The 21,260-nt window shown below is 31.7% G+C and overlaps 5 protein-coding genes across 6 annotated transcripts; 4 read left to right on the forward strand and 1 right to left on the reverse strand.

Annotated features, from left to right (window-relative positions):
• Nucleotides 1-1,232: 1,232 nt before the first annotated feature.
• LOC119669607 (fl(2)d-associated complex component) lies at nucleotides 1,233-4,616 on the forward strand. The gene is made up of 4 exons (XM_038079585.1): nucleotides 1,233-2,396; nucleotides 2,453-3,360; nucleotides 3,425-3,847; nucleotides 3,908-4,616. Exons 1-4 carry the CDS (start codon nucleotides 1,333-1,335, stop codon nucleotides 4,540-4,542), a joined length of 3,030 nt encoding a protein of 1,009 aa, XP_037935513.1. The 5' UTR covers nucleotides 1,233-1,332; the 3' UTR covers nucleotides 4,543-4,616.
• A 2,268-nt stretch (nucleotides 4,617-6,884) lies between these two features.
• Nucleotides 6,885-8,582, forward strand: LOC119668989 (cytochrome b5). Of its 2 annotated transcripts, XM_038078715.1 has the most exons (4): nucleotides 6,888-7,142; nucleotides 7,219-7,307; nucleotides 7,418-7,486; nucleotides 8,464-8,582. In XM_038078715.1, the coding sequence occupies exons 1-4, from the start codon at nucleotides 7,020-7,022 to the stop codon at nucleotides 8,543-8,545; spliced, it is 363 nt and encodes a 120-aa protein (XP_037934643.1). In that variant the 5' UTR covers nucleotides 6,888-7,019; the 3' UTR covers nucleotides 8,546-8,582. The 2 variants fall into 2 exon arrangements, with proteins under 2 accessions (XP_037934651.1, XP_037934643.1); XM_038078723.1 differs by lacking the exon at nucleotides 8,464-8,582 and having other exon boundaries at nucleotides 6,885-7,142; nucleotides 7,418-7,490.
• A 2,230-nt stretch (nucleotides 8,583-10,812) lies between these two features.
• On the reverse strand, nucleotides 10,813-13,500 carry LOC119669609 (peroxisomal targeting signal 1 receptor). Its single transcript, XM_038079587.1, has 3 exons — nucleotides 13,412-13,500; nucleotides 12,144-13,347; nucleotides 10,813-12,069 (listed from the first exon to the last, which is right to left on the reverse strand). The coding sequence occupies exons 2-3, from the start codon at nucleotides 12,690-12,692 to the stop codon at nucleotides 10,930-10,932; spliced, it is 1,689 nt and encodes a 562-aa protein (XP_037935515.1). The 5' UTR covers nucleotides 12,693-13,347; nucleotides 13,412-13,500; the 3' UTR covers nucleotides 10,813-10,929.
• A 707-nt stretch (nucleotides 13,501-14,207) lies between these two features.
• LOC119669610 (ATP-dependent DNA helicase DDX11) lies at nucleotides 14,208-17,526 on the forward strand. Its single transcript, XM_038079588.1, has 4 exons — nucleotides 14,208-15,015; nucleotides 15,080-16,270; nucleotides 16,344-16,541; nucleotides 16,603-17,526. Exons 1-4 carry the CDS (start codon nucleotides 14,431-14,433, stop codon nucleotides 17,239-17,241), a joined length of 2,613 nt encoding a protein of 870 aa, XP_037935516.1. The 5' UTR covers nucleotides 14,208-14,430; the 3' UTR covers nucleotides 17,242-17,526.
• Nucleotides 17,527-19,710: 2,184 nt separating this feature from the next.
• Nucleotides 19,711-20,727, forward strand: LOC119669611. The gene is made up of 2 exons (XM_038079589.1): nucleotides 19,711-19,862; nucleotides 19,941-20,727. Exons 1-2 carry the CDS (start codon nucleotides 19,825-19,827, stop codon nucleotides 20,710-20,712), a joined length of 810 nt encoding a protein of 269 aa, XP_037935517.1. The 5' UTR covers nucleotides 19,711-19,824; the 3' UTR covers nucleotides 20,713-20,727.
• Nucleotides 20,728-21,260: the final 533 nt, after the last annotated feature.

Consider the following 21,260-nt stretch of genomic DNA (forward strand, 5'->3'; position numbering starts at 1 on the left):
ACGAGCTACTCGTAGTAAAACTCAAGTAAAATACAAACTGAGAGCGTAACACAAAAAAAGTGTCAAATTACATTCTTAAACAGATTTTTATGGATCACCTTTGTTTAAAATCTGGTAAAAACTCCAGTGCCGTGCAAATAAACAACAGAAAAATTTAAATTCAAACCAAAACAGCTTATTCACACATCACACAAATTTTACTTGAAATAAAATATCCGATTAAAGTCTGTGTAGCATTTTTAAAATTCGACAGGGATGTTACGCTCTCTTAGATGTTCTCATTTACTCGAAAATTTGCTCGCGGAAGGCACTTGTGTATACACAGTGTTACTCAAAGTTACTACAGCTCGTGGAACATATCATGTATGAGATATATATTATAATATGCGGTATATATTATATGTTGTCGAAACCTCAAAACATAATTTTCAGATAAAATAACATTTTATTATTATGTTCAAGCAAGTTGAAACAGTGCACCAGAGCACTTTTACTCTCTATTAACTGCGAGGTTTCTTCAAAACCCCTCTTTGTGCCTTGACTGGATTATTGTTTATCACTTCATTAGACCAAGCAATAATTGACTTCAGATCTGCATACCTCCCCGAGGAGCCTGTAACCATTCTGAGATTTGATAACGCCGTGTTAGTAAGTCTGTCAAATGTCGCAAATAATTTCAAGGCTCTATCCTTTATGTATTTTTTGATGGGATCAATCTAGAGGTCCCTAAGGATGTCATTCGTCCTAATGTACCAAGGAACCTTGAAAAGTCTTCTCAGAGCCTGGCTTTGTGCAATTTCTAATTGGTGAATAGTAGTGTTTGAAGCTTTGCTAAACGCTACACAACCATATAGAAGTGACGGACAAATTATTTGGTTATATATCAGTTTCCTGTTCTTAGCATTGAGGTTTTCTTTTCTAAATAGCGGTTGGAGGTAATGAAGAATTTTGGTACAGCTAGTTCTTTTCAGTTGAACATGTTTAAGCCATGTGAATCGTTTGTCCAACGCGATCCCGAGATATTTAACGCTATCCTCCCAGTTTATTACCATATCACCCATTCTCACTCTCAACGGATTTTAATATAAATTAGTTTTTACGTACAAAAATAATATAAATATTAATTTAATAAATTAACATATGTTGTGCTATTCACAATAAAATAATATGATACGCGCTGAAACATTATCTAAAAATTTATTTCTTGAAATAATTATTGTGAATGAATTTTGGTAAAAAGAAGCATTGTATGTGAGTTGTCAGTTTTCGCAGTTAAAAGAAGAGACGGAATACATTTTGTGGAAAAATTTGTACACAATAAACTGTTTTAACATGGATAAAAAATCTAAAGAAGCATTAAGACGTTATAAAAAGTCACGTCAAGCTCCATCCAGTTCCGAGAGTTCGAGTAGTTCTGAATCTGATTCCGGCTCATCGGGTAGCACTTATTCAAGCTCCGATAGTGATAGAAGACGTAAAAGGAAAAAGGCTAGTAGTTCCTCTGATGAACGAAGAAAACGAGAAAAGCGTGAGAAATGTAAAAAATTGGAAGCGAAAAGGCTTGACTTAAAACGTAAACTAAAACTTAAGAAAAAAGCTGCGGCGGCTGCTGCTGCGTTAAGTGGACACTCTCATCATCCACTGTCTCCTAGCACGCAAGCGAAGATAAAGAAATTGGCAGAACGTAAGCATCGTGAACGGGAGCGAATGAAACATCGTGCTGATAGAGAGCGTCATCATGCTAGTAGTCGTTCACCGTCGAAAATAACTAAAATTAGAATAACCCAGGAAGTTAAAAGGCAAAAATCTCCACAACGTGTACATCATCAATTGATGCCACGTGAAAAAATTATTATACAAACTCGTACACGTGACCGTACACCATCTGCAGAACGTGACCGCCAAAGACATGAACATAAAATTCGGCATCATGATGATTTGATTAGAGAACGTGAACGTCGTGAAAGAGACAAGGAGCGTGCTGAGGCATTGGCACGTTGTCAGGAACGTCAAAGAGAACGTGAACGTTTAGCACGTGAAAAGATTCGACGTGAAGATGAAGATAAAAAGTATGGCTCATCAGAACGTAGCGAAAGATTGCTACCACGACCAGCCGAACGAGAGTTAGCTATTGCACAGGCAAGAGGTTACAATAGTCGTGAACGTTCCTTGGAAGCAGTTGAACGGTCACGACATGTTTCTAAGCGAGATCTTGCATACGAGCGCGAACGCGAGTACATGGAAGCAGAAAGGCGTGGTTTACTTGAGCGAGATGAGTTGCGTCGTGAGCGGGAATATATGGTATCACGGCGTAGGGACTTGAGTCCTTTAGGTGACCATTACACATCACGTTTACGCGATCCTCGTGAAATGTATTCTGAAGAAGAGAGAGATAGGTAATACTTTTTATTTATTTTTATCAAAATATGGTCATTTAAATTATTTTTTAAAGGTCATACAATAGAAGTTATATTGATGAAACCAGACATACACGAGAACGCGACACTTGGTTGGATACTCGTGAACGTGAATTGCATGATATGCACGACCATAGAGATTTTCGCGAAATGGACCATGATATGATATATACTGATGAACGCGAACGTATTACACGAGATAGAGAGCGTGCTATCAGTACACGTGGTGATTGGAAAGCTGATTGGGAGATGCCACGTGAACGTACTTGGGAGGAGCCTGTTCGCAGTGGTTTTCAAAAACGAACTAATCCAAATGCAATTACACCCAGCGTTGTTTCTGCAAAAGTACTGCAACGTGATCAACGAGCACCTTCGGAACCTGATTGGGATGCTGATGAAATCAAAGAAAAACCAGATAGTAAGGCAGAAAAGCCCATATTACGTGAAGCACCAGGTTTTAGTGGTGCAACTACTCAACGAGATGTGTGGTCGGAACATGATCAACGAGATAAAAACTTGATACCATCACGAACTGAACAGCTGGATAGACGTTGGCAAAATGAGTGGCGTGATGGAGAAGAACCCTTACCACGTAGTGGTCCTGGCCTAATGATACATCATCGTAGTGAACGCGGTAGAGGTTTTAGACGTGGAGGTTTAATTGATCATGGGGAACGTGTTCCTTCAGGTGGGGGCTATAGACCTCATCCACCACCACTGATGACACTACCAGTCCAACCACCAGGTGGTTATCATAGTAATCCACGTTTTCCAAATAAACGCAGTATGACATATACTAATCCCAATTTAATTAAAAAACAACAGGCAGCTTTAGCAGCAGCAAAAGCCGCTGCTCAGGCTAGTGCAGTGGCTGCGGCAACTACTGCAGTTGCGGCAGCTAAAGCAGCAGCACAAAGTGCAGCAAATGCTGTTACAAATCCAGGTAACTTTAAACGTCTTCCTATAAAAAAATTTATACATTCATAGAAATATTTATACTTGTGTAGGCATTTTAGGTCAAGTAAGCGTAGTACGTCCACAGCAAGGATCTACGATTGAAGAAGATAAGCCTGAAGCCGGAGAAATTGTAGCTGACACTGATAACAAATTCAATGTCGAAAAGGTGGTTGAAGAAAAATCTTCAGAAACTGTTACAGAAATTGCAACTGTAGACGATAAAGGAAATGGAGAACTCAGCGAAATCAGTGATAGCGATGATGACATACTCAATAAGACAGAAAGAAAAGCTAAGACTGATGCTGAAAATGAGATCAGTTTAAAGGAATCAACGCAATCCGACAGCATAACTGAACCGAAAATATCACAAAATGAAGATACAATAAACACAGAAGAAAAAGCTGACGATGAAGAAATGTTAGATTTTGAAGAAATATCTGATGGAGAATTGGAAGAAGATGCCCGTCACAAAGGTGGATATAGTTTAAAATCGCATTTTTATTTATTTTTATTAACACGTTTTACATTTTAAGGTGTTGGTGATGCTTTAGGTGTCGATTGGGCATCATTAATAGCCGAAACCAAACAACAGGCTGGAAACACAACACCAAGTGCCAACGATCAACACACAACAGCCAAACAAAAATGGCAACCACATCGTATTATACTTGATATTGGCATATCTATGCGTATGGGTGGTGAGGATTATGCTAGACGTTTACTTACAGAATCAAAACAAAAACTTTATGAAGAGCTCGGAGAGTTGAATATCAAAACTGAAATTAAAAGTGAAATATGTGCTGGAGATGAAGACTCTCAAATTACAATGGAGACTGATGAGAACACAAATGATGTAGTTAATTGTAAGCCTCAATTAAAACCATTCGATGAAAATAATCAAAGTACTCTCAACATTAATCATATGCATCCGCTCGCCTATATGCAAGTGGGTGAACGTTTAAGTAATAAGGAAAAGAGCAAATTAATTTCAAATGTTTGCGGACCTAACAGCCGGGCTTTGAGCGCTTGTCAAGATTTGAAAATACGTAGACTTCTGTGCGGTTTACCTGCTAGAGAATGCGTAATGCCAAGAGCGTTACCTGCTGTCAGTGACAAATTAAAGCGTTTGGCTTTCGCTGCTTATCAGAGAACTTTAGAAGTCAAATAAATATTTGAAATATTATCTATGGTCTTATTTTATGGTTCGGAATTAATCCGATTTAGTTAGAGATTCTCATGTATTAACGATTAAAAATAAAAATTATAAAATTAATTAAAAAATTAGATATGTTAATAAATTGTTTTATTAGTGTTTAAAGATATATTTAGTATTTATGGTTATGAGTAGTTTGTGGTACCTATATCGGCAGAAAAAAATTGCAAAAACCATAATTCAGAAAAAGTCTATGTTTTAAATGTGCTTATTGTCCGAAATAGATTTAGGTGAAATGTGTTGGTCCCAAAATACATCATGGGGCTTAGACCTCAGCGTGGTACAACAACAACTAATCGATATATTATACTTATTAAAATTTTTATTTCTTCTAGAAGACTAATTGTCTTTGAATTTTTAAAGCAAGAAGCATTCAGTTTATCCGTTCTTTTGAAATACATATAGTACGATGATCATGTAATACGATATTGTAGTGCAATCAACTAATTATTGTGATTTGATTTTTTTAATCTCTTTTCTTCATGTTTTTTATTTAAACCTTTGTGGTATTTTATTAATTTTAAATAATAATAAAATATTCCCTTATTTCTTTCTAAAAAGAAGTTTTATTTATTTCTCAACTATAAAGTGTTAAATTATTTAAATGTAATGACAAGTATCATATTAATTGGTTCTAAGAACGGCCAGCTTTACGCTCCGCTGCCAATCGTCAAGTTCGACGACAAAGTTTCTTTACCACCCCGCACCCAACCATTAATTATTTCGTTAATGCTCTGAGAATATTTTTCAAGGTACCATGGTACAATAGAACGAATAACATCCTCAGGGACCACAAGATTGATCCGATCAAAAAATACATAAAGGATAGAGCCTAAAATTATTTACAAAAACTAACAGGATTACCAAAAACGCATTGTCGAATCTCAGAATGGTTACAGGCTTCTCGGGGAGGTGTGTAGATCTGAGGTCAATTATTGCTTAGTATGAAAAAGTGATAAATAATAATCCAGTCAAGGCGTAGAGTGGGCTTATGAAGAAACTTCACAGTTAAAAGAGAGTAAAAGTGCTCAAGTGCACTGACTCAACTATACTTAACACAATAATAGGTAATAAATAATTGTATTTTTTTTCTATTATATTTCATTTAACAATCATTATCATTTATATATAACATTATATATAACATTGTTTATATGTCTGTGTAGGATCCATTTACCCAATTTCTCTATTGCTCGCTTTAGTCATTTGTTGTTAAGTTTGAGATGAGTTATCATCCAACAGTTTCTGCGATTGCTCATCTTCGGTGTTTTGTGGCCTACCAGAGTGCTCACTGTCTTTCACATAGAAATCACCAATTTCAAATTGTCGAAACCATGTCTTACATTGCCTAATTAAAGGAACGTATTCACCATATGATCCTGCTATTAGGATCGTTAACGATTATATTATTAATATACTGCGCGTCTACGTTGGTTATACTTTAATACGATTTCTATGTTCGAATTAGTATTTGATTTAATAATCAATAATTCTTATGGTGTTTTCGATTAGTGTAATATATGAATAGTGTTCTGTGACTGTTTGTGATGTTATTATTTTGTCAGTCCAGTTAAAAGTGAATTTCAATTAAACATGTTACCCCAGATTAACCCATCGAAAATGTCATTAATAAATAAATACTAGCAATTGAATTAATTGTATTTTTCTTTTACTACAAGTAATTTATTTCTTCATCAATAATGATTTTTTTTTTAATCAGTATGTAAATAAATAGTCATAATAAAATTGTTTTTATTCATTACTTTTTGTGTTTGGAAAATATAATTAAACTTATTATTAATTATAAATATAGCCGTAATTTTTTCTTTCAAAGTTGTAAAAAAACAGTATTAATTCTGGTTGAAATAAATTGGCATCATTTTTCAAATATGACAAATGTTTTTTTGTTGAGTTGTGTAAACACTAAAAATAAAGGAACTTAAATAAAAGAAAACAACATGAATTTTAGAAGTGTAATGGTAAGCATTTTTTATTTTATTGTTTTGATATATTGCAATTTGATATTATTTTTACTCATATAATTTTAACGGATGACTGGCATTTTGCAACATATTACCAGTGAATATTCACAATAGATTGATTCTTAAATTTCTGTGTACTAAAATTTAAAACGTAAAAGTTTTTTTGAGTAAAACCCAACTCTAAAGATTTTATGAGCATTGATGTTGTTTCACATGTTTTCTTTCGTAAGTTTCGTGTATTTTTTTGCTAATTTGAAAGAAAGAATTGGGGTTATTAGCAAACTTTTATCTTGTTACACTTTACGTGGATGGTTGGCTTATCAAATGCTGTTATAGATTTTTATATGTTCACATCATATGTTCTTAACACTCCAGAAACCAAAAACCTCCTTAACTTGTTGATTAAAAAAAATTTATATTTTGTGAAAATTTCTAAAACTTTTCTTAAAAATGGCAGAAGCTAATGTCCAACCTGAAATAACTTTAGCTACAGTAAAAGAGCATAATAAGCCAAATGATCTTTGGGTAGTTATTGATAATAAGGTTTACAATCTGACGAAATTTAGAAGTGAGGTAAATTTTTATATTAAATTGAATACTTATATTTAATTAAGCATATATCAAAATAATATTAAATATATTTGGATAGCATCCTGGTGGTGAAGAAACATTAGATGATGCTGCTGGCCGTGATGCCACAAAAGATTTCGAAGATGTTGGTCACAGTAGCGAAGCTAGGTTTGTTAAGTTCGAAGTGGTTGTGGTACTCGTATAAAATAAAAAAAAATAACTTTTTATTATTTTATATATTATAAAACAAATATATTTTATATATTGCACTTTTATAGGGAAATGATGAAAAAATATTACATAGGAGATTTGGCGAAGAGGGATCGTAAGGTTCAATTGCCAGTTAGGTAAGCATCTTTGGTTTAATTCACTTTTGCTGTAATTTTGCATGTAATTTATGATAAAAACCCTTGTTCTGTAAGAATTGGTTTTTGTAAATAGTTGTAAATAACTTTGATTGCTTTAAGGTTTATAAAGAAAAAAAATTATTCATTCATTAACATAAATTGTAAAATATTTACTAATCATGTGATTAATCAATGTCAATGTCAATGACTCGTGGAATATTTTTCATTATGTGAATAGTAAAAATTCATTTATATTGTCTTATGTTTAAATATTTATATTGTCTTAAACATTTAAAGAAATATGCTTTAATTAAAATATAACTTTTATATTTAGTAGTGTGTTCTATATAACATATCATATATGATATATACATCTGTATATATTTTATTAACTGTTTTTTATGAGTGCTTGAACCAATTTCTTTTTACCTTTTTAAAGATTAACTTTTTGCTATTTTATTAATTATAGTTAATGATAATATATTCCTTTATTAATTTCTAAAATAGTTTTAAATATTTCTCAACTAAAAAAGTGAAATTCTATAAAAGTTAATTGTAAGTGCCATGTTAATTAATTCGATAATGCACCGTAGTTTAACAATCAATGAAAAAATAATAATTACTTTTGTTTTGTATTATATTTAATTTAACATTCATAATCATTTGTAATTTAATGACATAAATTAAGTTATTGCTTATGTTATTTAAGTTTTTAATTACTTTCTATTTTAATTTTTTTACGTATACGTTCGTGAATAGTTCTGCAAATGAAAATCCAAATAAGCAATGCTGTAATATAATGTAATTATGATTTGCTATATATCATAATTTGGTTTTGGTTGCTATATATAGTTGTTTGCTGCATTTATTCTGTATATTTTATTTTAATAACAAAAAGTATAATAGAAAAATATTTATAATCTTAAAATTAACAAATTGTAATTAATTATTTTTTTCACATTCCAAACAAAAAACAGAGAAACTGGAATCATACTTGGTGCTTTGTTGATTGGAATTGTTGCAGTTTATTTAATTAAGAGAAATATATTGAAAAATTAATAATATAAGTGTTAGCTATGCATTCCTTTTTATTAACAAATTGACAAGAAAACATATATATTTAATATGTGTATAATAATAAATTATTAACATATATTTCACAAAAATATATATGTATTTGATATTATTAAAATTGTTTCATAATATATATTGTATTTATGTATATATAACTTTATGTATAATAAAATTGTGCTTTTATATTTATGAAAATAAAAATCACTTGTAATTTTAATAAAATATAAATTATTTTATTTTTTTCGAAATAGATATTTTCTCATTGTATATAAAAAATTTACTTAAAAATTTGACTTGAAAATTTAAACAAATCTCGCTGTCTATGTCTGTTGTTGTTGTAATAGTCCGTTGAGATCAATATAGCAGATAACATGAAAGAAATTATAAATACGTATACATGGCTTAGCATATGCTTGGAAAGCAAGTATGAGAGGGAGGGGGGATTATAGCTGTTCTTTTGGATATCGTAGGTAAGAACCAAAGAATAAGTTTTTTCTTGGTAAGAATATTTTAGTTTTTAAGTATGAAACGAAAGGGATTAATAGTTTTCTTTTGGATATCGTAGGTCAGAACATTTTGGTTACTGAGTCAAGTACTCACATATTTTTACTAATTTCATCAGAATAAGTCCTAACTGTCTTTTTATATTGAGCTCCATATATGTTTCGTACATAATGTGTATATATTATTATTGTTAGGGGATGTAGCACTTCGATCGTCGGGTCTATTGTACCCCCTTCTGGGCTTAGAGTAGGTCTATAAGCCCTGTTGCGTCAATAAAAAATAGTATAGAACCTACTTTACAGAGTTTTATTGCCTCTTCCGTAAGAATATACATTCCTAGGAGCCTATTTCGTATGCGCATTAGCGCAGGGCATTCTAACAACATATGTGTGGCCGATAATGTGTATATAACTTATCGATGAATTTCATATAGGGAATAATTTTTTCTGGTTAAAGATGATAAATCATTTTTGAACATATTTTAATTATTTTTCTTCAACATTATTAAATCCCTGATTCTAACTACAATAATAGCAACAAAAGAAGATATGATTAGAATGATTTATATAAGATAAATGATTAGGATTTAAAATATAATCAAACTGGCGATTACATTTTAAATCCTTATGGCAAATATTTAAACTACTAAAGAAACAATTAAAGAAAAGAAAAATAATTATCGGATAAGGAAGAAACACATTTTTTTAGTTATAGAGAGAGGGAGTTGTGTCTTTAATTTCAACAGTTAGAGGAACTGGTACTCGCGCATTTAATTTGGAATATTAACAACAGACTGTAAAGGTGTATTTTAGAACCCCATAACTATTACAAGATTAAATCCCTTTTTCTTCTAGTACTTTCAATATATAAATTATATAAAAGAGACCATATCCATTTATTATTACACTTTCTACAATGATTTTGTAAAGCCTATTAAATTCCAATGTTTTTAAATCTAGTAGCGATTGTTTGACGACAGTGTATTACTTAATAATAGCGTCTTTAATAACATACCTAACTACTCACTGATAAGAAATTAGCAAGACAAGTTACTGATTTACTTATCAGTAACTTATCTTGCTAAATAAATAAACCAACTTTCGGATAGATTAACTTGTGTTTTGGGCTTTGCATTGAGCTCCCTCTGTGCACCTTATCTGTTGAAAGATCTATTTCGTTGTATTTCATAAAGATAGCTATATTAGTTTAGTGACCATTAGTCAGTAAGAGAATTCGCTCATAATGTTACGTTTATAGATGTACGTTTAAAAACGTGTCCAGGTGAAAAGGCTATAGATCTCCCCCTTGATAATATAAACATAAATAATCCAAAGTAAAAAGATTGGCAAAAAAATATTTTCTAGTATAACTCCCTTTGGCACAATTTTGGCCACGCCTCTGTAGCCATTAATGCTTAGTTTAAACGTTTTTCAATTGTCTATCCCTAGTTAATACCTATAACTAAATATATAAAATATATAAAATATATATATATATAAAATATATATAATATATATTTATATATGTTATAAATAAAAATTATAGATTAAAACGAAATTTTTGGATTCTAAGCTTTATATATTTTTTAAAATAAAAATCACAATGCCTTACAGTTTAAAAAATTGATAAAATAAAATAAAACCATATAATCTATACATAATCCCACATCCGATGTATAAAAATGAATACAGACAAGTTAAAAAAAAAAAAATTGTAAGCGTATTTATCACTAACATTTTTTTCTTCGATTAAAATTATTTACAATACAAAAGATTGTCTCTATATAAACATATAAATATTTAAACCAGAATGTTGTATATATATCTGTCCCCTAACATTGAAACTATAGACTTGGAGCAATGTGTTCATTCTTTGAAAGCATCATTTAAAATGTCTAAATTTCGATTATTCACTGCATCCTGTAAATCATATCGTCCCATAAGTGATATTACCATTTTTAAAGTGCTCCATATAGATTCTGACATTTGATGCTGGCCACTTGTCACAGAACTCGCTACAGCTGGGAGTTCTTTAAGAACCGCTGAATTAGCTTGCATGTTGAGAGCGGTTAATAAATGTTCCGCAGCCTGTTTGTAGGCTTTTAAATTCATACAGCATACGCCCACATTATAGCGTACTCTTATAAATCCTGGTTGTAGTTGCAAAGCATGTTGATATGCTTCTACCGCTTCCACGGAACGTGAACCATTTGCCAAACTTGCGCCTAAACGATTCCAAATTTTCGCATTTTGTGGGTCTGCAAAGAGAGCCGCACTAAAGCAATCAACTGCCTTATCAAATTCAGAAGATAAATTATAAAGTACGCCCAATGCTTCCTGCACTTCTGGATCTATTTCGCTTGGATTCAAGCGCACTGCTTCGAGAAATACATTCTGTAATTCTACTAATTTATTACCGCGAATCAGTGAAGATGCTATAGCCTCATTTTCGGCTTGAAATTCTGGATGTTGTTCAATTAAGTGTTTATATTTCGGATTGATTTGTAGCCACTTCGTAATCATTTTAAGTGCTTGACTCTGTAAGCTTTCGTTCGTATAGCAAATAGCGAGCGCCATTAGCACCCGTTTATTATCCGATCTTATATCTAAGGAACGTTTTAAAGCCGCTATACCTTGTGGATCCATCTCATTTTCTGCTTGCGTTAATCCCAAATGTTCCCAAATTTCAGCGTTTTCGGGATCCTTTTGTGCTGCCACCTCAAAGCAGAGCACTGCACTAGGTATATCACCCTTAGACAAATACTCTAATCCTTTTTCAAAAGCATTTTCCAGTTGTGCCATAGGATTGTCCTCGGTGAATTGATACTCTTTATATGGATCATAGTTTTCATCTAATTCTGACAGCCAAGGATGTTCAGTTTTATCTGAAAGTTTTTGCCATTCATCCTGTAAATGTTGCCAGAAGTTCTCATTATAATCAGCACTCGCTTTCTCATTTTGTTCTTTACTTTGTTCGTACTCGTCAAACCAGTTCCCTGCTATTGACTACCAACGCATCAAAAAAAAAAAAAAAGAATATAGTTAAAACATATGAGATCACAAGTAATAGATTAACTTACCTTGGATTGAGCCTCAACGGCTTTTTCTTGTGCCTCGCATTGTTCGAAAAATTGTGCAGTTGGCCCAAAACTCTGCTGCTGTGGCGGTGGTAGCATTGGCACATATGGTCTATATGTCGTGCTGCCATAGCCCATTTGCATTGCACTACTTGGATTTGTTTCGAAAAATTCACGTACATGCGTTATTTGTTGTTGTTGCGGTTGCATATGTAACATTTGACTTTGTCCTTGTGTATATTCCTTAGCCCATTGTCCTGTAACTTCATCAATAACACGCGGAGCAGCATTAAATGCAATTGCACCAGTGTTGCCTTTTTCAATCTCACGCATTTCCTGTATCAGCGTCTCCATTTGAAAGGATTGTGGCGGTGCTGTTACGTGTCCAAGGAACTCATTAACCATTTGTTCATTTGGGTGCATACGCCGTTCAAAGCCAGGTTGCATGAATCCCTCATCTCTACGTGCAGCATCGCGAGTGAACTGCTGTCCAAGCTGCATCAGTGGATTGACTCCACCACAATCACCCTCCACAAGCTGTTTAAGTGACATTTTTATAACGAAGTTAATTCACTAAATTAATTGAGATTAATTTAAATTAAATTAATTAAATTAAATTATAATTTTAAAAATCCGCAGTTGCTGCAAATAGATAACGAAAAGTCTAATGTTCACTACGACTTTGTTGTTTTAATAAATCTATTAGCTGCAGGGAGCACTTGTTTTACAATATTTATTTACTCTACAATATGAAAGAGTTCTCAAATCAAGTCATTGTGAATTATTCCACTAATATAAATTAATTTGGTATGCTACGTTCGGTATGTTAACATCTCAGAAAGTCATATGGAAGAAAATTTTTCAGAATCAATTATTGTTATAAATATATTTTTGTCACAATAGGTCTAGATGATAGCACATATCGTATTCTCTACAACTACGAATTAGAGAATTCAATCGACAAGTTACAAAAACTAAGATAGCTAGGAGACGATCAGCGCATGAACCGAGAGCGATCACCAAAACAAGCACTTTTAAGAAACCTAATTGGATCTCGAAGAAGACACATATTTAGAAAGAGTTAGCTAAATAATGCAAAAGACCATTTAATGAAATTACTTATGAGCGATTAGAAAAACTTGACATCGGATAGAGATAGATGGCAAAAATTGTTTGAGGAAGCATTGGTCCACTCAGAACTATAATGCTAAGAAAGAAGAAGTATTTTCAAATCATATTAGTCAAATATTGAAAGTGGTATAGCTACTAACCAAAATGTTAACTGCATTCAGGGTAGCATATGAGCATATATTCATGAGTAGAAGTGCTAAAAATTATTGTTATTGAAAAATTTATTTGATATATTAATTTAATTTCAAAGAATAAATTAATAATATGTTTCCACTGGTTTTGTTAGATCAGTTTATTTGCTTAATATCTCTAAGGAAATGTGCTTTTTAATTTAGTTAAGAATAAATTAAAGGTGCATTTACACCAGAGCTAAAGCTTGCGAAAACTTCGTTCGTTCACAAACGTTCGCTTTGGTGTGGATGAACCGTAAAGGAATTCACACCAAAAATGTTGATTTCAACATTACAAAATATATTTCCCAAAACAGAAATGATCGAAATTTGATATATTTGACATATGAAACAAAATCTATGTTAACAAAAATACAAAGTTCAATGTAAATGAGGAAAGAACTTGTTAAAATGTTTGTTTTTTATAAATAAATTATATACACAAAATATTTTGCAATTTTTTTCGTTTTCCGTCATCAATTAATAGCTTTTACCGATCTTTCTAACATTAAAAGCTTTTTCATAAGCATAAATCAATTTATTTATGCCGTTGGAAATAACCAAGCCTTAATGTACATAAACTGATTTAGTTGCAATGGGAACAAGTTATAAGCAAAGAGTTTTCACACTAAACATGTTCCATCAGATCTATTTGAAAAGCCGTTTTTACAGTAAACTTACAACAAGCAAATTTATACACAACAGTATTTACATTGTAGTAAAATTTATTCTGAAAATAAAATCTTTAAACTTTGCAAGTTCTTATAATAAAAGCTTTTCCTTGATACAAAATTACACCACGATTTCTAATGTGAATTAAAGGAAATTTTATTGTGAATTAACCATAATGCTTTTTCACACATCTATAACGACAGGTTGATGCGGCATTTTATTGTTGTAGTGTTTTTTTCGCGGGCTTGCAGTATTCAATTAAAAAGTTAAAAACTATTAGATATAAAATATTTGATTGTATACTTAATACAACAGTTATGTTTTCGCCACGTACTAAATTAAAAACAGCTACGGAATTTGATTTTCCATACCAGCCATATAACATACAGCAACAATTAATGGAGGCTTTGTTCGATGTGCTGGAACACAAAAAAATTGGTATTTTTGAGAGTCCAACCGGAACGGGGAAATCGTTGACACTGACATGTGCCGCATTACGCTGGCTAGAGTCACATGAAAATTTAGTACGTCAGGATTTGTTGGCAAGAATAACAGAAATTGAAAATAGTATACAACGCCTCAATGAAGAAAGCAATAAATCTGTAGACTGGATTAGCATACAATATGAAGGAGCACAACAACGTAAGGAATTGTGCGAGTTGCGGAAATTAGGGGAATTGCTGCAAAAAGAAGAAGAGAGATTGCAAGAGATGCGTGAACGTCATACATTATTGAGAAAAAACAGTAAACACTTAAAACAAACTCACTCAAGTTCACTTAGTACATTCGATGAGGCAAAAAGTGCTGATGTGTTAGATGAAGATGAAGTATTATTAGATGATATTATACAGGACGACGAAGAAGTTCAAGAACAAGAGTCTAATGATTTTCCATCAGTACAGGTAATATAGGAATATGTAAATAATAATATATTTTGAACAAATGTAAATCGTTTGTATATTGCAGATATATTTTTGTAGTCGTACACATTCACAACTTTCACAAGTGGTGCGAGAAATAAAAAAAACTGCGTATGGAAAACGGATAAGATGTGTTTCATTAGCTTCTCGTCAACAATTGTGTATAAATCCGCAAGTACGTAAGCTAACTAATGTGGCTTTAATGAATGAACGTTGTACGGATATGACGAAAAATTCAGATAAAATAAATACAGTTTCTAATGCAAAGATGCAAAAACTTAGTGGTACAAAAGGTTGTTCCTTCAAACGTGTACAAATGTTGCATCAGTTAAGCGATGCTGCGCTTGTCGATATAACAGATATAGAAGATCTTGTTAATGAAGGCAAGTCAACGCATTTATGTCCCTATTATGCCGCACGTGCCGCTGCTAAAGATGCACAAATAATAATGCTGCCCTATCAAATGTTATTGCATCATCGTACACGCGTCCAAAGTGGCATTAATCTACGTGGAGCTGTTGTAATTATAGATGAAGCACACAATTTATTGGATACAATTTCACAGCTGTACAGTTGCGAAATTTCTCTGCAACAATTAACTATTTTACAACAGCAAATGACCGGATATAAAATGAAATTTGTTAAACGCTTTAATACCTCAAATCTGTTGCGCATAAATCAATTGATATTCGTAGTTAAACGTTTAATAAAACTCATAAAGCCAAATGGGGACGGCACCAATAGTAATAGGCGCACATTACGCACTTATGATGTCACATCGGAAGGAGAATTCTTTAATATAAATCTCAAAGAATTAGTGCAATTTTGCGAAAATAATCGTTTAGCTCAAAAGCTACAAGGATTTGCACAGCGACAAAATCAAGAGCCACAACCCAGCGAAAATAAACCACCGGTCAAAAATTCAGCTGCTTTAGATATTTTGAAAAAACTACAACAGGAACATGCAGAGCGCCAAAGTAAATCCCAAAAGCGTCAAAATAAAACAAAAGAAGAAGATTTGAAAGATAATGTTGTGAACGATAGTAATAAACCCAGGATTCCAGTTTCCGTTTCTACCTTGCGACCGTTCCTATCGTTTATTGATTCGTTAACCGAAAGTGCTGATGATGGACGTGTTTTTATTGATTACGATGCCAACGCTAAAAGTGGCACTCTTAAATACTTGCTGCTAAATCCTGGTAACCATTTTGAGACAATCATCAATGAAGCAAGAGCGGTATGTACATATATATATGTTTATTTTAATTTTAATTTTCATGCACATTTGCTTATTTATCATTTTAAAATAGATCGTCATTGCTGGTGGCACTATGCAACCCACTACAGAATTGACTGAGCAATTGTTCAATAAATGTCCAACACGCGTACAACAATATTTTTATGATCATGTAGTCTCCTCCGATGCTGTTTTGCCATTTGTTGTAGCAAATGGCCCAACGGGACGGCAATTGTGTTTTAATTTTACACAGCGCGGTAATCAAGATATGGTAAAGAATTCGTATAATATATACCAGATTATTTTAATATACTCTAATTGTATATTATTAGATGACAGAATTAGGCATGATTTTACAAAATATATGCAATGTGGTGCCTGCCGGTGTGGTTTGTTTTCTACCTTCATATGAATATTTAGATGAAGTATATGCGCATTTTGAACGAAACAAAGTACTTGCGAGTATTAGCCAGAAGAAATGTATTTTTCGTGAGCCTCGTGGCACTGCAGCTGTTGGCCACACTGTAGAGCAATTGTTAGTCGATTACTCAAATGCTATTAAGGAAAAACATGGTGCTTTGTTATTTAGTGTAGTTGGTGGTAAACTGAGTGAAGGGCTCAATTTTGCTGATGATCTAGGTCGTGGAGTTATTGTTGTTGGGATGCCGTATCCTAATCGTCATTCACCTGAGCTTCAAGAACGCATGAAATATCTAGATATAACATTAAAACCTGGTGCTGGAAACGAGTATTATGAGAATCTATGTATGAAAGCTGTAAATCAATGTATTGGACGTTCTGTACGGCATATACGTGATTATGCTTGTGTTTATTTACTTGATGAACGCTATTCCAGTGAACGAATTCAGAAGAAACTGCCACATTGGATTTCGCGGTGTTTGCAAACGCCTTCCAAATTTGGTCTAGTGCAGGCAGCTACTGCGAAATTTTTTAAAACAAAAAGTTCTTAATTTATAAATGTGTGTAATGCAAATTTATAGTAGTTTCTTTTGTTATTTTATAATTGGTAAATCAAGTATTATATTGTAGTATCAATTTATTTTAGTTTAGGTTATCATATTATTGCTGTGATCATTGGGATCCATAGAACAAACATAGTATTTTTTAAATAGTTACACAGAAATTTTTAAAAATTTTGTTACATATTAAAATATTGTGTAGAAGGATCCACTTAGGCCTATTGGCCCATTGTGTTATCATATAAGAACTCGAAAGTTTGAAAACCATCTTGAAAAATGTAGTGTTAATCAATATTTATATTTTGTAAATAAATTTTTTTTAATTTCAAAATTATGTGGTTATTTGAAATATTAGTTCTATTTAGAAACCAATTTTTATACCTTCCATACCAACGGGTTGAGTTAAAATTTATATGATTTGGTTTGTGATTTAAAAAATTAGAGAGATGACAAAAAAGTTAGAAGGTTTCGGTGTACAGCTCTGTTATAGAAAGAGCTGCATAAAAAATGTTTGTGTTTTCACTAATGATAAAGCAAACGTATGACTTTTAAACTAATTTAGTTGGTCTGAACCTTTCATTAAAGCTTATTACAAACGCTTAATGGGCATGGTAGAACATAGTTATGACCTCTTCGATTGGTAAATCTGGATTCAATCTAGATTTTCTCTCGATCTGTCAAATTTTGTTGCCCAATCGACATTTTTTAGAGACATCTAACATTTTTATAACTAGTAAATAGGCATCTATATTCATCATTAATACATAGGTTGAATCGATTCACACTTGGCGTTTTCGATTGATAAATCTGGGGTAATTTTTTCCATTGAGATGTACTTTTATAGTCTTTATTAGGCAATTTTCATTTCAGATTGGTAAATCTGGGGAAAAATTTATAACATTCAAGCAGTGGCGTAACTACATTTTTTAGGCCTGTAAGCAAATTCTAACTAAGGGGCCCCTACCAACATACTAAGGGGCCCCTCTTTTTATACTCTTTACACGAAAAAATGTAAAAAGGGTATATAAGGTTTGTCAAGATTTTCGTAACGCATTAAAGGAAACTTCGGAAATACCATTAAGTATATATCAGTATACTTTTACAGTTCAAACTACTCTCTCAGCTTTTGAACTCTTCGAATAAAACTTTATACACATACTTTTCGGGAGCGCACCCTCTTCACCATTTGATTTGATTGAAATTGGACGTCTATTTCTTGTAGCTGTGATATAAACTTAACAATCGGATATGAGGTTTCTCCGTTTTTAATAAAGGTATTCAAATGGAATATGGTGTATACAGTACTGATATTTGCAAAAGACAACTTTTGCAAATAGTGGAAAGTGGAACTTTCGTCCCACTTTTGAGAATTTATTAAAAAGAAATACAATGAATACAAAAATTTATAGTGGGGCCCCCTAAATTCGGGGGCCCGAAAGCGTTGCTTCCAGTTGCTTCCCTGTAGTTACGCCACTGCATTCAAGATTAATTTATAACACTTTAGATATTTTACTAGAGTACTAAGATTACCCTGAAACTAACAGCTGATTTATACACAATCAGGAATTACACTAACAACGCAATTATGGCAACTATCTTTCTTTCAGCTTACCATACTCAAAAATCTTTAGAAAAATGTTTTATATTCTGGAGACTGAAAAGACATTTCCCTCTTTCAAGAGATAAAATGAAAGATGTGCTATTGAGCACATCTTTCGATTAATAGCTAATATTTTTTTTGTGTTTGTCGTCTATAAAATTTTCTTTATATAAAGTACAACAGATAAAAAGAAAAATTATTAATTAATTAAATTTGTATAAATGGAACAATTATTCTTAAATTATACATTAATTTATAACACTTTAGGCATTTTACCAGAGTAGCAAGATTGACATGAAATTTAAAACTGTTTTATATGACTACAAAAAAGATATGATATGATTCGACATATGTATGTATTTATAAAAAATATAAATATCTTCTAACGCTACTACAAAAATATTAGATTACTCTAAAAATGTTCGATTGGGTAACAAAATTTGACAGATCGAGAGTAAAACTAAATTGAATATAGATTTAACAATCAAAAACGCTATTAGAAATAATGTTGATGATATATCATTTTGAATCAAGAAAGAAATTAGCTTTATAAGTAAGCGAACATAAGTAATTAGTATATATAATTTATAATTCTATAAGTAATTAGAAATTAGTAACAAATAATAATATTGCAACTGTAAGAGGGAGCAAATTGACGTCTTCGTGGTACGATCAGATGAATTCACTAAGAGTTACAAAATGTTATAAAAAATAAATTTTTTTTAGCAATTTTTCTTGATTACGCTCTATGTGAGCGAAATTTTTATTCTTTTTAATATATACTTTGATTTATCACAGATGATTATTAATGTACGTTTACAACACTTAACTATTTGACATTTACATTACAATCCCAAAATTTTAATTTCAACTACTATCGAAATCGGTGCTTTCCCTGTTTCACTCCAATCCAAACAGCAGAACAAACACATCACGTTGACGAAATTAGCTAAACGAAACATAATTCTGCAAAAATGTCTATAAATAAAGATAAGAAGTGGAGTGAACTTTCGTAAGTTAATAATAAACTATAATATAAACATTTATTTGTTAGAAAAGTGCAATGCAATATAATTTGTTTTTTTATAAGTTTTTGGTGTAAGTTTTTGGAAAATACACCTACGGATTGCACTTTTATTGTTGGATTCGCTAAAGACGAAATAAAACGAATACAATGTCACAAAGGAGTCTTAGCACAATGTTCAGATGTTTTCAATTCGATGTTCAATGGAAATTATTCAGAATCTGAAGAAAATTGTGAAATTCGCTTAAATGATGTTCAACCTTCTGTATTTGAATATTTTGTGAATTTTATTTATTGGGACGTTGTACCAAATACAAGTTCCTTAAAAAATATTGTACAGTTGTCGTATTTAAGCGATAAATACATGATTCCTTCGCTAAGTGATAAATGTCAGCATCTGAAAAACAGTTATGCTACATTATTGGAATTCGTGGAATGTCTTAAATTTCCAATTTCTAACACATGTATTAATATACTTAATTCTGTTTATTTAAGATGTAATAGAGGCGTACCGTCTTCGATTTATAATTTAAACCCAACATATTTTTTATTGGTCTTCGAAAGGCTTAGTATAATACTAGGGAAATTGAGACTTTTTGAAATAATGGAAAAATATGTGCTTACCAATTTTATGATAAAAGAAACTCGTGTTGAAAATGTATACGATACAGATACACTTAGTATTAGTGGAGCGAATAAAATTATTATGCAAAAATTATTATCAGTAATTAAATTGGAGGATATGACCGCAAAAGAGTTTTTGGACGGACCTATGAAGTCCACCCTTATAGATGCGCACACAAAATTAAACTTATTAATTAATATATCTGAAAATTAGAAATATAAAAAATACACTTCAAATATATTTGTGAAAATATTAACAATAAATAACCGAAAAATAAAACATATTTACTAAACGTCAAATATTTTTATTCTATTTTTTGGGAATAGAGAAGGTGTTATTTCAATTCTGTACTTTGATTTATGAAAGTAAAAAAGTGAAGCTTTTCCTTCTATTTTATAAAACATCTACAGAACTATGTTAAGTTGATTTTTGCTATTAACTCTTTTATGGAACATCGTGGATATACTGGTTAGATATCGTTGCCAAAGCTCTTCTTAACATCGCAGACTGCAAGAGCAGCAATGTTAAACAATTCTTTAATATCAGTTTCCAATGTTTTTAATCCATTTCTTATTTCCATATTGCTTGATAGTACTTTTTTCATAATACATTCGTAAAGGAGTTAATGAAACGTTATATTTACTTAAAAATGTCGTAGACATTGACAAGCAACTTACGGCGGAAATAAACAACAAAAAATGAACCACTAATGAGATATATTTTATTATAAATTTTTTTAAGGAATTAAAAGGTTTCAAGAC

This window comes from Teleopsis dalmanni, chromosome 1, assembly GCF_002237135.1.
Source record: "Teleopsis dalmanni isolate 2A chromosome 1, ASM223713v2, whole genome shotgun sequence".
In the NCBI taxonomy this organism is placed as follows: domain Eukaryota; kingdom Metazoa; phylum Arthropoda; class Insecta; order Diptera; family Diopsidae; genus Teleopsis; species Teleopsis dalmanni.

What these genes read in the sequence shown, in the direction of transcription:
- LOC119669607 (XM_038079585.1), top strand. Translation starts at nt 1,333, where the DNA reads ATGGATAAAAAATCTAAAGAAGCATTAAGACGTTATAAAAAGTCACGT. An exon ending in TCTGAAGAAGAGAGAGATAG is followed by an intron (nt 2,397 to 2,452) that starts GTAATACTTTTT and finishes TATTTTTTAAAG; the next exon opens with GTCATACAATAGAAGTTATA. An exon ending in AGAAGATGCCCGTCACAAAG is followed by an intron (nt 3,848 to 3,907) that starts GTGGATATAGTT and finishes TTACATTTTAAG; the next exon opens with GTGTTGGTGATGCTTTAGGT.
- LOC119669609 (XM_038079587.1), bottom strand. Translation starts at nt 12,692, where the DNA reads ATGTCACTTAAACAGCTTGTGGAGGGTGATTGTGGTGGAGTCAATCCA. An exon ending in CCGTTGAGGCTCAATCCAAG is followed by an intron (nt 12,070 to 12,143) that starts GTAAGTTAATCT and finishes ATGCGTTGGTAG; the next exon opens with TCAATAGCAGGGAACTGGTT.
- LOC119669611 (XM_038079589.1), top strand. Translation starts at nt 19,825, where the DNA reads ATGTCTATAAATAAAGATAAGAAGTGGAGTGAACTTTC. An exon ending in AAGAAGTGGAGTGAACTTTC is followed by an intron (nt 19,863 to 19,940) that starts GTAAGTTAATAA and finishes TTTTTTTATAAG; the next exon opens with TTTTTGGTGTAAGTTTTTGG.
- LOC119669610 (XM_038079588.1), top strand. Translation starts at nt 14,431, where the DNA reads ATGTTTTCGCCACGTACTAAATTAAAAACAGCTACGGAATTTGATTTT. An exon ending in TCATCAATGAAGCAAGAGCG is followed by an intron (nt 16,271 to 16,343) that starts GTATGTACATAT and finishes ATTTTAAAATAG; the next exon opens with ATCGTCATTGCTGGTGGCAC. An exon ending in AGCGCGGTAATCAAGATATG is followed by an intron (nt 16,542 to 16,602) that starts GTAAAGAATTCG and finishes GTATATTATTAG; the next exon opens with ATGACAGAATTAGGCATGAT.
- LOC119668989 (XM_038078715.1), top strand. Translation starts at nt 7,020, where the DNA reads ATGGCAGAAGCTAATGTCCAACCTGAAATAACTTTAGCTACAGTAAAA. An exon ending in TGACGAAATTTAGAAGTGAG is followed by an intron (nt 7,143 to 7,218) that starts GTAAATTTTTAT and finishes ATATTTGGATAG; the next exon opens with CATCCTGGTGGTGAAGAAAC. An exon ending in AAGGTTCAATTGCCAGTTAG is followed by an intron (nt 7,487 to 8,463) that starts GTAAGCATCTTT and finishes AACAAAAAACAG; the next exon opens with AGAAACTGGAATCATACTTG.